We start from the raw sequence: 19,161 nt of genomic DNA, 5'->3' as shown, positions 1-19,161 counted from the left end.
ACTCTTCATATGTACTTTATCACTGATGTCACTGATTTTGTTATCTATGTAAATGTAAGTGCTGTTTTCTCTTTTGTACAGGGTGGAACATCAGTCCCAAAGAAGCAGGGTTAGTAGGTCGTGATGGAGCTCTAGACAGGCAACCCTTCATGGTGGCCTTTTTCAAAGTGAGCGAACTGCGTATCCGATCCACCAGATCCACAGGCAAACGGCGTCAGCATAGCCGCAATCGATACAACGGTCCACACGAGATGTCAAAGGGAACTGCTCATACAGGTCGGCAATTAGTTTTTCCCATCATGTCAAATATGCCTCTTGATATAGACTTAAGGCAAAAACACTTTAAATTTTACAAGACAACGTTGACAAGTGATGCTTCTGATGAGATTTATTGAGTCCAGATTTTCATGTGCGTGTGAGATCTGTACTTAATAAATCTCTATAAGAACCTTTTGAGAAAGCTTAAAGGTCAACAACAACTGTTCTTAAAATCAGATCTTTTCTCGTTGATCATTTTTACAAAGCGTTATTTGTACTGTATATCATGTTAACCAGTCTAACTCTTATTTCTCAGAGTTGGTGTGGTGCAGCAAAATTACTTAATTTACTATTAATTTATTGGGATGGACTTTTCAATGTGAAAGGTCAGAGAGTTTAAATTTACGTTAAGTCATTTAGCAGACTTTTTTATCCAAAGCGATATGTCATGCGGGAGCAATAATACAAAAGGTGCTAATACCAAGCTACTAGTTTCCACAAAAGCCAGCACAATACCCGTTGAGAGAAAGAGAGAGGGTTAGTTTTATTTCATTTGTCAAGTATTCACAGAAGAAATGGGTTTTAAGTCGTTTTTATAATGTTGTGAGAGATGTGGTTGACCGGACTGAGTTAGGAAGAATGTTACACCATGAAGGAGAATGAGCGGGAAAGCGATTTACTGCCCTTATGAGAAGGCAATACAAGACGCCGCTGGTTAGCTGAACGCAGGGTTCTTGATGGGGTGTTGGAGTGTAGGAGGGTGTGAAAGTATGCTGGTGTGCTCCAGTGATAGTCGTGTAGGCAAGCTTTAGTGACTTGAATCTGATTCGTGCTAAAACCCACATAATCCAGAGCTAATTGTCCGTGTGAGGCCTACAAACCAGTGGATGAAATCTGTATTAACAACACAAGTTTATGAGTTTCCAAAGTTTCACGAATAGCCACAGTAAGGAATTTAATGGGTGTGGTTTCTAATTCCACTTCCACTAAAGCAGGGGTCAGCAACCATTTTGGGCCTTCTCCCACCCAATTAAAATTTGTCTGGAGCCGCAAAATATATGTAACCTTTATATTACTATAACACAGATAACCTGTTTCCCAGTTGCACCACTAGATGGCAATATATTGTGTTTTAAATTGTATTTAGTCAAATTTTTGTCCCTAGCAAATAAGTGAGAGTGTTGCAATAGGAGAGTAGCGTTGCGGTGTTGCATACCTTAAGCTAGACTTCAGCTTTTTTTCTGTGGACTTTTGTTTTTGCGGCGTTTGATGAACTGCCACAAGAGACCGCCTACTCTCCTACTTAACATGCGTAAACATTACGAGAAGCGTGTTAGCCAGACAGGATTTAAACTAAGACTATTCGAATGAAATATCTGAAAAAGTAAACAAATTTAATAAAATAAACTGTTAAATTTGCTGTAGTTTTAATGTTTAATTGTTATTGTTGTCATGCTCAACAGCAGTGGCGTCGCTAGGCCCTTTTTAGGTGGGCTTTAGCCACCCTAAATTTTTGCTTAGCCCCTACAATTCTTTTATTAATTATGTAATTTGTCCAATATAAAACTCTTGTGAAAACGGTGGTAGGCTACGTTATTTAGCGTGTACTTCCGTAAACAGCGGCACAGAGTAAAGTGAACAACATCATAAGTAGAGTACGAGGTGTGTGCATTAACATGACATCTGCATCTTTGCAATTCTTTGTTATACCACATGCAGTTTACAAAATATGATGCGGGAGCAATAGAAGAAACTTTCCAATCCACTGTATATTAAAAGTTGTGTCTGCGTTCACCCCTCGTCACACTGTTACCTAGTTGTTTACCTCCAGCAAAATGATGAAAGCACTTTACACCAATGACCGCATGCTTTATAAAACAATCATGATGATATTGTAGCGCACAGAAATGTGTTATTATTAATGTTGAAGTGCTGTTTTAATTTTCTGCACCTGTAGTTATAGAGAGCTGAAGGTAGTTGAGAGGCCGGAAGGCCGACAGACTGGTGCAGCTGTGTCATTCAGCTCAGAGCAAACAAAAGTGCACCTATAAGCTCTTGTCTGTCGTTCTTTAGATGCTCCAGTGTTTTTATTATTCATTATTTTAAAACAAAACATATTGTGGATGTGATAAATGAACACCCAGTCACGAACCGGAGTGACAACTTTGTGCTTATCAGAATGAATGACAGGAAAACATCATATCAAGTTATTCCTTCTACTAAATAATTACTCGGCAGTTGATTGTGAGATTTGTTATATGGATTTGTGGCTGTTGTTGTCACTTTGAATTATTTATGTTGCAAATTGACTGATTGATGTGAAATTGATATTCATTTTAATTCTTCTCTTTATTCTACATAGTCTTTCTTATTTTTTTTTTTTTATTTTAGAAATGTAGAGAGTATAGTGCTTAGAGAGTCTCTTTCTGTCTCTCTCTCTCTATAAAATATATATAATTAAACAAAAGTGTATGTATATATATATATATATATATACCCTCTTGGAGGCTGACCCCCCTAATAATGAAACCTAGAATCGCCCCTGCTCAACAGTATGCCTGACATCTTTAGAAGAGTTCATTGTTTATTTAAGCCAATTCTGTAAACTGTAAGCCAATATACAATCATAAAAAAGGTGTTTATGAGGAAATATTCAGTGCACATTTCCAACTAAAATACAGGTATTGTTTGTGTATCTCCTTGTTTGACAGCACGTTTCACTCACGTGTACAGTAGTCCAGAAACTCACAGCTTCTAAACCTTGCACGCTATGCATCCTGACTAATGAGTAAAATGTATTCTGAGCGATTGTACTTTATGTAACCCAAAACATCAGTCCTTCTCTCTGGCTCGACTTGGGATGTCTGAAGTGTAAATATTTAGATTTAAAGCAGGAAGTTGTGAGGCCGTTGTGACAGCGGTCCCATCATGCATATGGTTTCAATTTGAAATCCCTCTCATCAAAGCGTTCAATGACAGCCTGTGAGCTCCACATTTCCACACATAAGTGAGATATCCAATAATAATAATGAATAACCCCAATAATCATTGATAACCAATCATTTCAAGAAATAAACTAAATCTTATTACTAACTATTAACTTACTTGAATACTTTAAAGTTATGCATAAGGTATCATTAACTAATAATGAACATTTGTTCATTTCTAAACTTCGTGTTATATACTGTATATAACAGCTCTTGACTGTTCACAACGGCTTTGTATTGTTAAAAAAAGATGAAGTGAAAGTAGTGTTTTGTTAGTTTGTTACCTATAGCGTTGACTCCTGTTTACTGTAAAGCTCCTGAAAAAAGATGTTGCAAGGCAGTAATGTTACAATGCAGATGTTAATGGTCACCAAACTGAAATTATTCATTCACTTTCATTGGCTGACATGTTCTTGACGGATTTCCTGAAATTCACCGTATTTTATTCTGTATGAGTTATTTGACTGTCGGTGAAAAGAAAACAACAAATTTAGCACTAATGCACGGCTGGAGGCGTGGGGGAGCTTGCCGGCCTTTGGCCTAAGGGAAGTTAACAAGCGTCTATAGCTGAGCTCAGTAAAGTGCTGTCCCAGCGTTAGACCTGTCATTACTAAAGAGCTGTTATTAAGTGCTGGCCTCCACCAACGAAACAGTATCGCTTAAAGAATTATAATAACACGGCACTGTCCAGCTGCGGCTCTTCATCTCCCCTCCCACAAACCTCCTTTTGTTTACCATTGGTGTAATTAGACATTGGCAAACTCTGGAGATGGCTCTTTAATAACCACAGTGATGAAAGACAGGAAGAAAGATAAACTTCACATAGATGCGGACGACACTCGCGTTCTCTTTCAAGTCATGTTGGGAGTGGGCTGAGAGAGCTTCCCTGCCTCAGCTCTTTCCAGGATGCCTGTTATTCCATGCGGAACATCATGGCCATTACTCCAGCGTGCCGTCACAGACAGGAATGTCATTGTGTAATTGCTACAGTACAGGCCGAACTCACAGGAGACGGTCTTTGAGAGAGACCACAGACAGGTTTTATTGTGCTTTCAGTTCGCTGTTTATTTATATAACTTAACATTGGGCGCCTCTTCAAAAGTACTAAAATGTTTTTTGTTCAATTCCTTACGATTCCCATCCCTTACATAAGACAAGCAGGCAGGCGTTCTTATAAAGAAGGCAAGTGAAGGTCCACAGGACCAGCTCACAGCGGTAAGTGTGTGACATTAAATTTTACAGACAGGAAGAGAAGTGCTTTATGGGCTACCACAAATCTGGACTTTACACTCAATGAAACTCCACAATAAATATCAGCTTCACTCCTTAAAGAGCCCTTGACTGTAAATACCCCCTGTAAATAATGGAAATGCAATGTTAAACTAAATCTTTGTGTAAATGCAGTATTCATTATGTGTGCGTGTGTGTGTGTGTGCGTGCATGTGTGTGTTTAGATCTATGCATGTGTGTTGAAGACATTATTTGTCAGCATGGATCTGTTCTGTTCTGTTTGGATATTTTGTAGACATATCACATCAATTACAGCAATCCCAGAGAAGACATTTTGTGTAACAAAATAAATATTTGTATTTTGATGTGGGGTGAAATGTGAAAAACATTCATTCAGGTTTATGAATTTCCTGTTTAGTGTATGTGTCACATTCTGCCACGGTTGTGTGGTTAGCTGTAGAACAGTCTTTAGCTTATTAATGACTCTGTTAGGGGTCTGGGTAGAACGGGTTAACTGCTTTGGATCAGAGAGGACAGAGACCCCTTTGGGGACCAGCAAAAAGCCGTTTGAGAGAGCGGGAACAAGGAGATGCAAAATGCCCCATTAATACCTCTGCTGCCATAATGAACACATTTATGTTTTTCTGCACTGAAAACTAGGAATCAGGCTTTAGGTTAAGTAGACTGAATCTGGAGTATTTGTAAGGTTTAGATGCTGTTATTGTAGCACTGTTACGATAGGAGGCTGTACTTAACATAGTTTAATGTTTTATGTGGGTAGAAAGTGGGCCAAATGAAAATATTTGGCCAATAATTTTTTTTCGGTATTTCTCTTATATTAATTAAAGAGTAGACAAAGAGTAGATCAGCTATTAGCTGACTGGACAGTCACAGGACATGTAGTTTGAGTTATAAGTTGAGATATTAGTAAGGGGGTTGTGCCCATGGTGACCATGGAGATCTCAGTCCAGAGCCACATATCACCAAAATAGCATTGTGTTCGTCAGAACTGGTTGAAGTCAGGGCCGCTGCTAGCCATTTTGGTGCCCTAAGCATACTTCCATTATGATGCCCCCCCCCCCCCCCTTAAAGGTGCAAACTTTTCTTCAGTAAACAGAATAGCAAAACAAAAAACGATCAATGTTTAACAGTAAAATCTCAATTCAGATTGCAAGCTGCACCGAAATTAAAGTTGTTCGCCCCGCACGGGCTTCGAACCAACATCGGTCCGAATGGGAGACGGGCGCTCTAACGAGGAGGCTAAAGCGTCCCTGTTGGTCTGGGATCTGTTGGCATTACAATCATTAGCAGCACTTCATGCACATTTCCCGAATTTAATTTGATCATGCACGGGCATCATCTCGCAGTTTCTTCTTCTTTCTTTTCTTTTCTCTGATCCTGACTCCTGCTGTCACATTTTTGGTGCCCCCTCAGCACTTGGTGCCCTACGCACAGCGCGTGATTCGCGTGGTGGGAGCGGCGGCGCTGGTTGAAGTGATATAGATAATACAGTGTATAAAGAAGATGAGGCCCAATATGGATCCTTGTGGTACACCAGTGGTAACAAGAATTGTGTTCAAGTTATATGTGCTTCGAAATCAAATTCTTGTTTAATGGTTTATGGTGTTGGAAATTTGTATGATATTAAATGTCAAAGAAAGGATAATAACCCTACTTGACTTATTGAGCTCTACATTTATGAGTTCTGCATTTACTTAATATTTTGTGCTGTATTCTAAGGCACATTTTCATTGTCAGTGTGAGTCAACATTTTTATGTTTTGTCTTATAAGAGAAGTTAATTCAATTTACTTACATCATAATTTCAGTACTGTGATGAATAATGAATTTAATTAGAGAGGCCTGACCTGTCTGTTTAAAAAGAATACATACAACTAGTATGCAGTTGGAAAAACTAATCCTATAGACACCGTGCCTCGTACACCCTAAAGAATTACCCGTCTTGCTGGCACTTCTTGTCTATGTTTCAGTCAGCAAGCCCTCTTGATGGTCAAAGTTTGGCTCTTTGGGGCGGGAACACAAAACAACAGGAAGGGGCCGCAGCTGGTCTGAACTGATATAATAGTTTGTTCTCTGCTCTACTACTCCACTGTACTTAGCAGAAATTGGCAGTAGACAACAGCATGAGAACACCAGTGGAAAAAGTGTGTCAGAATTTGACTCCGGATCAGGAGTCAGAGCCAGAGATGACCTTGCCTTTAAAAAAAAACTACCTGCTGCAGTTATTAGGACACATGGTTGGGGCAGTGAAGACAGTCAAACAAAATAAAAATGTCTCTGGCAGCAAATAACCCCAGCAGGAAAGTACAGTATACGCCTAGAATATATTTTTATTTACTTGCATTGGAGTTAAGTCTCTTGAAATGTCTCACCAGCCAAAATGTATTTCGGCTAAAGAGATTTAAACCAGTGAAAATTAGCACAGGTATCGTTACTATGAATAACTGTATACAATGTACACTAGAGTCGATAGTTAGCAAACCACAGTTTAACATCCAAACAGCATTTTCTTGGTCAAGTTATATACACTAAACTAAATAACATTTTATATTTGTGCTTTTTTTGTATTCTGTTTTGTAATTTTTTATTTTCCATGTACTGTAGCACACGTTAATGTCTCTCATGTCTGTCTTCGCTCTGAATTTCAGATTATAACAGCAGCGATCAGAAGACTGCCTGCAGAAGACATGAACTATACGTCAGCTTCAGAGAACTGGGCTGGCAGGTAAAGATAATGGACATAAACTGTCATCACCTGACTAATCCATAGAGAATGCTATAGAATAAAACCAAGATATGATCACTACTGGGTTTATTTGAAGATTTATTTAACATCTGTAAGCATTTTTTTCAGGACTGGATTATTGCTCCTGAGGGCTACGCAGCAAACTACTGTGATGGAGAATGCTCTTTTCCCCTAAATGCCCATATGAATGCTACTAATCATGCTATAGTACAGACACTGGTGAGTTATATTATAGTTTGAACCTCAAGCCCAACATAGCAAGTTTTTCTTTATTTAAAGGAGTCATATGACACGGCTAAAACGAATATTACCGTTTGTTTTAGATGTAATTCAATTGTATTTCCTCTTTGCCCCGCCTCTCTTGGCCAGTTAACCAGTGCGTAGTGATTGGTCGAGTACTGCAAGCGTGTGACGGAAATGTAACGCCTCTTACCATATTTGGAACATCTGGTTCCAAAGCAATTGTACTGAAAGGTACGCCCACCTTACTTGCGTAGACATTTGGGCGGTCTTAGTCAAATCATACCACAAACTGAGGTAGATTTGTGGGGGTGTGGTTACACGAGGCGTTTCAGGCAGGTCTGGGTGAGCATTCGCTTTTAGATAGAACGCATCTTTTGTTCCGACACTTTAATTTTTGCAATGTTACGTGTCCAATACAGGCATGGGCAACTTATAACACACCAAAGACACAGAAAAACACGTAGTCGCGCCATATGACCCCTTTATCTGTTTAATAAACATTTAGTTTTTTTATTGAATTCACTTTCATTTATAAAGTGCTTTTCATACTAAATATAGATTTCAAAGGCAAGATTCTACATTTCAAATCTAGAATAGTCCAAATAGAAACAATGATTACATGTTGTGATCATAATGAGTAAAATATGTTGATAATGTTGCAGTTTTGTAAATCACATTATTTCTTCAGATAAGCAAAAAGCCATACAGTACAGTGAAGAAGAACACCCTTTAGCCAGAATACAATCACTGTAATGCACATCCTCTCATTTCTTTATAAGATTCTTTTTATTTTTACTCGCTTCTCTTTGTAGGTGCACCTGATGAATCCTGAGAATGTCCCGAAGCCGTGCTGCGCCCCTAAAAAACTGCATGCAATCTCTGTGCTCTACTATGATGACAACTCCAATGTCATTCTGAAAAAATACAAGAACATGGTGGTGCGTACATGCGGCTGTCACTGACACAGGAGTCATGTACTCTCCTGCCCAACCGCTGCACAGAGACCGAATATGTCTACTTCCATCTATCCCTACTAACAAAGATCCAAGTATGCAATATGATGATACAATCCTCAGCATTAAAAAAACTGTGAGAAATACCAAAGATGGTTCAATGCTTCCTCCTAGATTCTGAAGTATGCATCGGATGGACACTCTTCTATGAGGCCATTGGAGCCGAGGAGGCACAAAAGAAAGAAAAATAAGCAAAACGGTCCAAAACTTTTTTTTGTAAAGTGCAGTATGCATACTGTCCCCTTGCGTGCTATAGAGAACATGCAGACTTGGTGGTCACCTAGTATTTCATCTAATGGAATTTGTAGTCAAAGAACATGATATCAGATACAGGGACAAAGAAACTTAAAATATATGTTTATAAGAAAAGAAACATTCAGAGAGAGAGAGAGAGAGAGAGAGAGAGAGAGAGAGACCCGGTCTAAAGTAAAATGTGTGGATTAAACAAATGTGCTGCTTCTCCCTCTTTTGTTTTCACACACACAGTATATATGGCCAGTTCACATATGAACACACTAGAGACCGCCAACCCGATATATGGAACCTATAGACAGGAAATTTCCCTGATGCCTTCTAAAACCCACAAAAAGTGACAAGTCTGTGTTTAACTGCAACATCTTAAACAGCCAACCGGAAGAGCAGAAACCTTTTTTCCTGTTTGTGGATTTCCACGGATCCCTAAACTCACTTGAACCCACAGGACTGTTTTTGGGTTTCAACAAAATGAAATTATTTTAGGTTTTCCAATATTTGCTCTACACTACCTGTGGTTTACATGGGCGTGTCAGAATGAGTGGTTGTCCACTTTAACGCAACCCAAAGAATGAAAGCATTATGCTGCCGCTCTGAGGATGGAACTGTTTTATGATGCTGTCGGTTGCCACAGATCTATAATTTCCCTGCAGCACACCTGCACCTCACACGACTTACAGGACAAGTGAGAGCTACGGAAAGCGCCGTATACTGCACCAGCAGCCTCACACAGGCCTTGGACTTTCCAGCCATCTCGTCTGTATTTATTGTTTGTGACTTTTACTATGCAGCTGGACGTTTCTGTCATTTATTCCCTGTGAGGATTTTTAAAGGTACAAGGCTCTTTCTGAATGAGCTCTATATGTGTATTTTAAGTGTAGAAATGATATATTTTACCCTGGTTTGTAGTCAGCATCATATATAGGGTTGGGAAACAAGAACCAGTTCTAAAAAAGACAGAACCAAACCGTTCTGTGTGTATTCTTTGGCCAAAATAAATTACCAAATGAAACGCTGTATTGTAAGCAACAGAAGTGCATTGTCACGATGAAAAGTTTGTATATTTTTTTCTATTGGCATCAGTTGCTAACTTTCGAGCTTACAATCTTGCAGTGAGTTTGTAATGAATCAATTTTATATTCTGATATTCTTAATGCTATTACATACCTCTGGTAAACTGCTGTTTACATGTCTTTCGTGTTTAGACATATGTATGTAAATACTTTTGTACATTTTACAGCTTATTTATTGTATCTTCTCTATATAACACAGAGACATATAACAAGAGTAATGAAAACAAAACTAAACTGCTATTTTTGAAAAAAGACATTTTATTATTCGATTTGTTACAAGTGCCTTTTTGTACAAAACCCCCCATTAGTGCGTGTTCCCCCTATTCACACGCAACAAAAATACTGCGATTCCACACTGAGGTCTCCTTTGACCATGTGCTTCCCATAAAGATTTTACTGAAAATATGTGGGTTCTCTGATTGCTTCTCTTTAAGATCCAGCACAAGAAAAACAAACATCTCCGTGTGAGGAATATTTGAAAAACAACATAACATGTGTTTAAATCAATGAAACCACTCGAGGTCATCCGTGCACATAAACAAAATCGTCACATATGTGTAGTGTTGTAATCAGTAAAGTATTATTGAAATGTCATTGACTGCATATGAAAGCAGTCAACACTGAATTAGTGAGACAAAGAATGAGAATGCAAACCTAAAAAGGCAAATCGGATCAAAAGAAACAATATGATGTACAGCATAAACACATCAGGGACAAAACAAAAGCCCCCATTTTTGTCATATACATTTTTCTAAAGGACAGATTTCACCGTACCGTAACTAGTGTTCGCTTTTCTCGACCGTAACTAAAGTAACCGTAAATATGACATTCAAATAAAAACATGTGCATTATATATTGACAATGTTGGGAATATGTTTGAAACACTTTGTAATCTCATTCATACTGTATACCTTCAAAAGGGACTAAGGACTTTTTGAGGACGAATCGGATCAAATCGTAGGGAAGCACTGGCATTCCAGCTGGGGAAAAAACATCTTAAACCAGCCCGAAGTGGTTTGCTGGTCTTAGGTGGCCACTGAGCTGGTTATATTGGCTTGGTTTGAAGGTTTTCGAGGATTCGGGGCACTTGTCAGATGGTTAAACTGAGAGACTCGCTGGCCAACCACATAAACACTACATCATGAGACCAGCTTAACCAGATAAGACCAACAAATCAGTTTTAACATGAAGGAGAAAAGAAATCTATCCACAAAGACAAAAGTGCTGTTTGTAAGATATGAAACGCCTCTCTCTGCATCGTACATGGTGTTCCTGAGGTCTCATTTCCTTGATACTAAACATAAAACCTGAATGCCCTTAAAACAAAATGTCTCTTAAATGGCTGATGGATCGTTCTTTAAGAAAAGGAGAAAACTATCAGCAGTGTGGTTCTATCATTTTAAAGTCTGGTCCGTTATGAAAACAAAATTGCGTATGTTCACATTTCCTTAGAGAGTTTCTTCACCCAAAAATAAAAATTCTGTCATCACCTTCGAGTTCTTCCAAATGTGTATAAATGTCTTTGTTCTGTTGAACACAGAAGGATACAAATATATTTGGAAGAATGCTTATAACCAGACAGATCTAGAATTTTCATTTTTGGGTGAACTATCCCTTTAAGCGATAAGCAGAAAAGAATGCCCTTCCATTAGAACTGAAGAAAAGAAGAACATTTAACAGTAGATTTTATGTAAAGAGGTTTGACTTGTAGTGAAGATGAAGATTGAAATGAAGAACGAGGGCAGAATTAGAGCTCATCTCTGGCTTGCTTCATGATGAAACTGTGCAGGCTCTCTAAATCACGGCCACCGTTATGCTCCTCCCCCTGCTGGCCTGCTCTGAACATCAGGAGTGTTGGGTATCCACGCACCTACAGAGATCAAGCATTTACATTTCAATCCTTTAGATTGTGTTGTGCCATGATAAAACCACAAAAATGCAGAACTTAAACCGCTTTCTACAATATTAGGAAACCGACTTTAAGCCCAAATGCTGTTTGAATAAGCAGGAATAATGTTACCTTTTAGTATGACTCATTTTGGCCAGATTTTTTAAATTGGTTACTTTGCATCATTTCATTTCAGATTAGAAAAAACTAATTTCACCAAAGTACAGTTTGATCGTGACTCACTGAGAATCTGTTGCATAGCGTTCGCTCTACAGTGCAGTCCACTTTAGCAACCTTCACATCAGTCAGACCAGGAAACTCTTTCTTCGCCAGATCCTCCCAGGTAGGGGCCAGATTCTTACAGTGACCACACCTTAAACACATAACACATCGTGTGATTCAGTGACCAACAGAGGAAGAGTTCGGCCAATCCGGTCATTCTCATCAGACATTAAGTGCTCAAGATGGTCAAAGGAAGTGATAGAGCAGATTCTGTTTTAGATGTTATGCCATGTATCTCCTCTTTTCCCTGACTTTCTGAAACGTGCAGATTTTTTACAAAGCTCAGCACACCTTGGTTTTCAGAGCGATACGATTGGCCAATTAACCAGTGTGTAGTGATTGGTCGAATACTGCAAGCATGTGACGGAAATGTGACACCTCTTTCCATATTTGGAACATCAGGTTCCAAAGCAATTGTACAGACAGGTACGCCCACCTTACTTGCGTATACATATATACGGGCAGTCTTATAGTGTGTTCACACCAAGCGCGAATGAAGCGTTACGCGAAAGTTATTTACATGTTAAGTCAAAGTAAAGACGTGATGACCTACTTTTGGTGCAATTCGCGCAAATGCGGCAGCGCCAATTGAGCTGAAAAATGGGAACTTTGCTGAAAATTCGTGCCGTGTTAACCAATCAGGAGCTTGCTCTAGTAGAGCCGTGAGCAGGCAGCAGAAGCCCCTCCCATGACGCGAATTTGCTTTTAGATATTAGATACATTTTATTCCAACACTTAAGTATTTTAAATTTGACATGTCTAAAACATGCACGGGCAACTTCTAACACACCAAAGACACAGAAAAATACATATTCGCACCAGATGACTATCATATGAAGCATTAGAGCAAAACTGTTGTCCTTAACATGGTCCTTCTCTGCAGTTCCTGTTCTCCATTGAATGGACCAAGCAGCATGCCAAGAGTGAGATATTCGGCATAAAAGCACAAGAGTTTCACTGCTTGTTTTATTTTGTTTACCGGTTTAAAAAAACAATAAAGTAGTGTTCCACATTGTGTCTGTTATTACTTTGAATTAATAATAATACGTTTGCCGGTAATCAAACCAGCAGCCTACATGCACAGTGTTTGAGAAAAAAACACAGCAAAAATAACAATCTAATAAACCTATAAAACAGTAACGATAACAAAATGATTGTTGATCTATGAAAAACATTTGACACATCACCCAGCCTGTGGAACTGTATGAACACTTACCATGGGGCATAAAACTTGATGAAGGCAAGACCTTTGGCGACAGTCTCGTCAAAGTTGCTTTCAGTCAGAATCACAACATTAGACTGAAAGGGAAAAAACAACATGATCACCGGTGTTTAAGAACCAGCAAAGTTACTACACAATTAACACTAGTGTTCTGCGTTTCATGTTAAGCACAGTGACTGAGTTGATTGTATAGCACAATGTTAGAAATAGGGACGGCTCACAGAATAAACCCCAGGGAGCCCACCCCCCGCCCACCCTACAAGTGATCATATCCTGCTTAACATTAAATACATCTCACTTGCTTTAAATGGCTTCAATTAATTAGATGGCCAATACTGAATAATATTTAAGAGCAAGGTCAACTAATAATGTTGTGAAGGCATTTAGCAATTACCTTCCTTTCCTACCTTTTCCATTTATAATTAACTGCGTTTCCTCATACAGGGGTCACATCATACATATTGTACTTGAATTTCTTTGCCTGAGGTGCACTTAAAATGTTAGTTACGGTTTTGTGGCAAAAACTTCATAAGGCTGCATAGATTTGACCACAGTTTACTTGAATGGTTCTTTTACTTGAATGGTGCCATTAAACCAGGAACGATAAAGAGAACTACAAATATCAAGTTAAAACATTTTGTTTTCTAAATTTAACTTCAACTCAACCGTAACAATATTCATACATGAATACATTCTTATAAATGTCTCTTAAAGGGTGCAAAAAAGCCTTAACACTTCTAATTACGACACCAGATCATCTGTAAGACAGTCTGGAACTTTGTTTTGGTGCAAAATTGGAATAAAATGCTTATTTAAGACTCTATCTGAAAGTTACAGTAGTTTCATAGTACAGTAAACTTTATGATGAGTCTTTATGATAACCCATGTTAATCTAACTTAAAGAAAACACAGGAAATACAATTAACAAGACAAATTAACAGTTCCTTAAGTCCCCGCCCACAAACCTCACGCCGGCCCACCAACCCGTGTGCATATTTGCATCAGCAGGAGGAAATAGCTGCTCTGCCCATAATTACAACCTCGGTTAAAATACGCACATGTGTCTAGAGTTCTGGGTTTGCTGCTTGCATCTTCAAACATCAAATCTCTCTAGTGCCGAGCAGAACATTACAAACATAACCTCTAATGTCTCATAAGACACACACCTCTTCTTTCTCCGGCTCGGCGCTGGGAGGGATTTCATGAGCGTGCTCCTCTTCTACCGCCGGTTCATCTTTAGATTCGGCAGCTTTGACTTGATTTTCCACATACTCTTTGAATGAGTCCAGATCACGCTTCCCTCTGTACTGATCTATCTGTAAACGATGCGAACAGCTTTCCATTACGCTTACAGTTAGAAAGGTTTAGCCGGTCACAGATTCACGCAAGCGCATTTATAATATACAAAACCAGCAAAACAACAAGCATCACTCTAAAAGGGAAAGGCGTTCCTACCTTTTCTCCATCAGTGAAGAACAGAAGTGTGGGGTAACCGCGCACCTGGTTATCTGAACACGCCTCATAGTGCTGCGTACAATCCACCTTAAGCAATGAACAGAAAGCATTGGTCAACATACAGTACTACTTTACGATATATTATGAACAGTCACCAAAAATGAAAGAAGAAATTGGACAATTACAACATGCATTACATAATTCTATACGCAACAAAAAAATGACACTACGTTGAGGACAATTTCGCTTTTTTCATTAACTAAAACAAATAAGCAGGTGACTTCCTGCAGACCTTTGTGTTGCTCTAGGATATTCTCTCACCTTGCTGATTTTGACAGTGTCTGAATGCTCAAAGCTGGTGGCCAGCTGTTCCCACGTAGAAGCCATTGCTTTGCAGTGACCGCACCAAGGTGCATAAAACTTCACAAAGTGAGAACCTGAAGAAGACAATAACATGTGTATAAATTTCATGTATGAGTGAATGAACAGGTCAATGATGGTTGACCTTCAAAATGAAAACGGTCACCGTTTACTCAACCTGTCGTAATTTTAAACCTGTGTGATTGTCTTTCTTCTGCAAAACACAAAAGATGATACTTTGAGGAATGATGGTAACAGAAAACCGTTGGTCCCCATTGAGTTCCATTGATTGCATGGACACATGGGGACCAACGGTTTTCTGTTCCCCACATTTTTAAGAGTATCATCTTTTGTGTTTTGCAGAAGAAAGAGGGTCACACAGGTTTGAAAAGACAATAGGGCGTGTAAATATTGACAACATTTTCATTTTGAAGGTGAACTCTCCCTTTAATAGGATGTAGAGCAGCCATAATGACTCGAACCACTAAAGTCACATAAAAACGGCTTCAATTAATTTAACCATCTTTACACAGTACACACTGGGGAAAGCTAGACAAATAAGATATACTTGTATATTTAATAAGAATTTATTTGACTATATTTTATGTCAAATATAGATTAATATATTGTTCATACAGTAAGTTTCACAGGCAACCATCAATCTACAATATACGCATTGTCAATAGTATTTGATAAGTGGGATATCGACAGTTGCAATAGCAGGACACAATAAAGATTTATTCAAAGCAAGTGTGTGATTTCGAACAGCCTCTAAACATGTATTAATGGCTGGTACCTTTAGATATGTGTGATTTGAAGTTTGTGGCTGTGAGTTCATACAGGCCCTGTTTGGGTTCAGGGATTTTCGGGGGCTCAGGTTCACTCTGAGGCTCCTGGAGTGGAATAACAAATACACTTGTTTCACACTGCGCCGTACTAGAATTACACCTCACCTAACAATGTTAAAAAGCAGAATATGATATTTCTAATCGTACTTCAGGTTCCTCCTGCAGGGTTTTCAGCATCCAGTTCTCCAGGGACTGCAGATCTCTGGGACCCTGATACTTCACAGCCTCCTGCTCGGGTTTAAACAGCTTGAGACTATAAAACACACACACACACACACGGTGAGAGGTAATGGACAACTGCACACACCTTAAGCAAAATTCAAGTCGGTTAATGAGTCATCAAACCATCTTGAAGCACATGACTGTCAGATGATAATGGCTGTTTATGTTCTTTTATCAGTATACAAGTATGATTGTGTTGAGTACATGATGTATAACGGCACACAGTAATACTTACGTGGGATATCCACGGATCCCGTGTTCACTGGAGCAAAATTTGGTGTCTTTGGTGCAGTCGACCTTCACAACATATGCTGGTGGAGATTCCATACTGTTGTATTTATCTGCCAGCTCATTCCACGTCCCTTGAAGTCTCTGACAGTGACCACACCTGCACACAGCAAACACAATAAAACACTTTAATGACATAGTTAGTTTTACTTAACATAGAACTTCACCACATGATCAAAAGATGCACATTAAGATGAGTTATGTATCCAGTTACAGATTTATTTAAAGGTAATTCATAAAAAGCATAAAGTTTGAGAAATGTTTAGCAAGTTTTGGGGAAAAGCGCACCATGCCCAGACCTGACAAAAGCTGTGATGATAGAGCTGGATAAAGAAAGATGCGGCGACTTGCCACGTCTTCACTACAACATTTCAGACGCTATTAGATTATTAACGATAATCTTAAATTGTTTTTATTTTGCCTTGTTATGCAAGCACTGTCGAGCTTGTGCAGAGGCTGCAGCTTTTGCCAGAGGGGAACTGGAATCCCCTGGTTAGGCCTGGTTTCCCTCTGAGGTTTGTTTTCATCCTCCAATGGAGTTTTGGGTTCCTCGCCACCGTTTGCATACTCTTTTGCACTGTTTGGGGGGGCTGCTAGAATGTTTTTGTATGGTTTAAAAGTGCATATAGGAATTTACAGTCTGTCTGATATTTGACCTGTGTTTTGATTTGCATAACCTTATATGTTTTCCATATAGTCAATGTTTTCTTGTACAGCTGCTATGTAACAACGAAGATTTTAAAAAGCGCTATATAAATAAATAAATGAGTCTTTTACAATACACTATACAATAAGAAACAGGTCTTTATCAGTTTTTACAGTCAGTAATTCTAAACTTAATGATTTAAAGAAATCTACTGTGAATTCAGAGAAATCATGCTAATATGTCATCAAGAATACTGACGGCGTATTAAATTGCACGCAGTCGCACTATTGTGCAAATCAATGATCATGAGTAATCGTTTTACACATCTAAATACAACATACAACACAGTACAACCAAAAGGAAAAAACTAACTGATAACAGTGAATAATAAACAGTTGCAAAAATATTTGTATGCTGAAATGTTTGCCTGTATGTTGTAACTTAACGTGATTTGATGAGGCAGCACAACATCACAAGCAGTTTCACAATGCAGGGGTGTTTATGAACATTTCTAAATTGTAAAATATGAGTATAGCGGTGATCTATTTAACTGTAAATGCTGCTCATTAAAATCAGTACAGGTAAACAATATACTTTTTTAGTGCATCACTACTAGATCATGGTATGCTGCCGTCGACCTATCAAATTGAAAAGCACCGGTGACGTAAGGTGCTTCAATTAATACCAAGGTACCAGCATTGCATAACGCAAAAGTGGTTTTGATCAAGTTTTTCTGTATCAGGGAGTTCAGGAGGAAGTGCAGGTTTGAGTTAACGTTGTATCCTGGCTGGTCATGATCTGCCACGTAACGTAACGCTGAAACTCACGTGCAGCGGTGCAGGAACAAAGTCTATAGCGAAGTTCATCGTCGTCGCTTGAAATCACTAGACAAGAAGTTATATATCACTTCTTCAGATTAGGATGCGTTATTAATAGGGGATTATAACTTTATATGCCATTTTCGCAGAGTTCCTAACGGTGTCTAACGGCATTCCGGTCACGTCAAACATCCCAGCAACTCGATCCTCGCAATGCAGGCCCCATATCATTGATATGAATGTAACGAAAAGGTTTAATGAGTGAGTTTCTTTTACCAGGGCGCGAAGAACATGACGAAGTGTGCAGCGGTTGACACGGCATTGTTGAACATCTCCACCGTGTACGTGTGCTTGGCGTGCTCGTCCTCGTCCGTGTCATTTTCACAAGCAATCCCAGTAAATAACAACGCCAAATAAATAAAACCCATTAAAATCGGCGTCGCGTTCACGAGCGAGCGGCCCATGATGCAGCGATTGCGTGAGTAACGCTTTGAGTTTAAATGAGTGTGAGCCGCTAGCTAACAGCGTTGATCTTTAAAACATCTGCACTCCCGCTGCAGTTCTGACCCGCGCTGTGACGTCACGCCCTATGATGTGTAGATCTGTGGATTGCGCATGCGCACTCTTCAATGCCAATGCTGTACGTCCGGGGCACCGCTGTACGGAGCCCCATAAGAGCCACGCCGTACGTGGTTAATACGCGTTTGACTTTTTTTGTGGACAAAACTTTTTTCAGAGAATCGTTTGAAATAGTCGTTACTAAATCTACATACTACACGCTAAAAAAGTATAATTATGAATGAAGGCATATGATAGGACTAGTGGGATTAGAGTTTCTATTAAGAAATAAATACTTTAAATTCACCTTTAAGTGAGTTTCAGGGTTCAATAACTCTCATTTGTATTTAATAATAAATTATTATTAATAAAATGTGTACTTCTTTTTAAATATGTTCTATAATGATTGACAATACTGTAACACATTGGTTAATGAAGTATGCAAGAGACAAAAAGTGCTAAAGCAACAGACAGTCATGCTAACAGAATACAACCACAACTGTCAGTTGAATTTCACCAAGACATAGTTTATACATAATCATACATTATTGCTGTGGTTGATATTCAAAGCCAAGTGTGTTGAATAGTGTTTAATGTTGCCAAATGTGTGTTTACGTGATCTAAATTCAGTGCTCCACAACATCGTACTGCAGGATATCCTTGAAAACATTCATCAACATACTGAGAAAGATGTCAGTTTGCTACCGATTGTTTTGCACATGGAGGAAAACAAAAAAAATCTAAAGCTGTGC

General features: G+C 38.8%; 2 protein-coding genes across 3 annotated transcripts in view; one reads left to right on the top strand and one right to left on the bottom strand.

Annotated features, from left to right (window-relative positions):
- Nucleotides 1-10,221, top strand: part of bmp6 (bone morphogenetic protein 6) — a 33,632-nt gene extending 23,411 nt beyond the window's left edge. The window contains exons 4-8 of one of the 2 annotated variants that reach the window (XR_013786140.1): nucleotides 82-276; nucleotides 7,144-7,220; nucleotides 7,350-7,460; nucleotides 7,611-7,715; nucleotides 8,297-8,358. Coding sequence is in view for 1 of the 2 variants with exons in the window: in XM_079447354.1 (XP_079303480.1) it covers nucleotides 82-276; nucleotides 7,144-7,220; nucleotides 7,350-7,460; nucleotides 8,297-8,446 (533 nt within the window). In the remaining variant the exon portion in view is untranslated. Of the gene's footprint in view, nucleotides 1-81; nucleotides 277-7,143; nucleotides 7,221-7,349; nucleotides 7,461-7,610; nucleotides 7,716-8,296 lie in introns of both variants that reach the window. The other variant, XM_079447354.1, reaches the window with a different exon arrangement.
- On the bottom strand, nucleotides 10,061-18,451 carry txndc5 (thioredoxin domain containing 5). Its single transcript, XM_079447355.1, has 10 exons — nucleotides 18,128-18,451; nucleotides 16,335-16,487; nucleotides 16,025-16,130; nucleotides 15,826-15,922; nucleotides 14,991-15,106; nucleotides 14,670-14,756; nucleotides 14,381-14,530; nucleotides 13,209-13,291; nucleotides 11,954-12,083; nucleotides 10,061-11,692 (listed from the first exon to the last, which is right to left on the bottom strand). Exons 1-10 carry the CDS (start codon nucleotides 18,313-18,315, stop codon nucleotides 11,570-11,572), a joined length of 1,233 nt encoding a protein of 410 aa, XP_079303481.1. The 5' UTR covers nucleotides 18,316-18,451; the 3' UTR covers nucleotides 10,061-11,569.
- Nucleotides 18,452-19,161: the final 710 nt, after the last annotated feature.

This window comes from Barbatula barbatula (assembly GCF_947034865.1).
Source record: "Barbatula barbatula genome assembly, chromosome: 23".
Taxonomy (NCBI): domain Eukaryota; kingdom Metazoa; phylum Chordata; class Actinopteri; order Cypriniformes; family Nemacheilidae; genus Barbatula; species Barbatula barbatula.
Note: the sequence above shows the minus strand (reverse complement) of the source record. Positions and strands in the feature narration are given on the sequence as shown.

Coding starts and splice junctions, on each gene's coding strand:
- txndc5 (XM_079447355.1), bottom strand. CDS start 18,315: ATGGGCCGCTCGCTCGTGAACGCGACGCCGATTTTAATGGGTTTTATT. Junction 13,292..14,380: donor CCGAGCCGGAGAAAGAAGAG/GTGTGTGTCTTA, acceptor TTTCCCTTTCAG/TCTAATGTTGTGATTCTGAC. Junction 11,693..11,953: donor CGCTATGCAACAGATTCTCA/GTGAGTCACGAT, acceptor TGATCTCTGTAG/GTGCGTGGATACCCAACACT.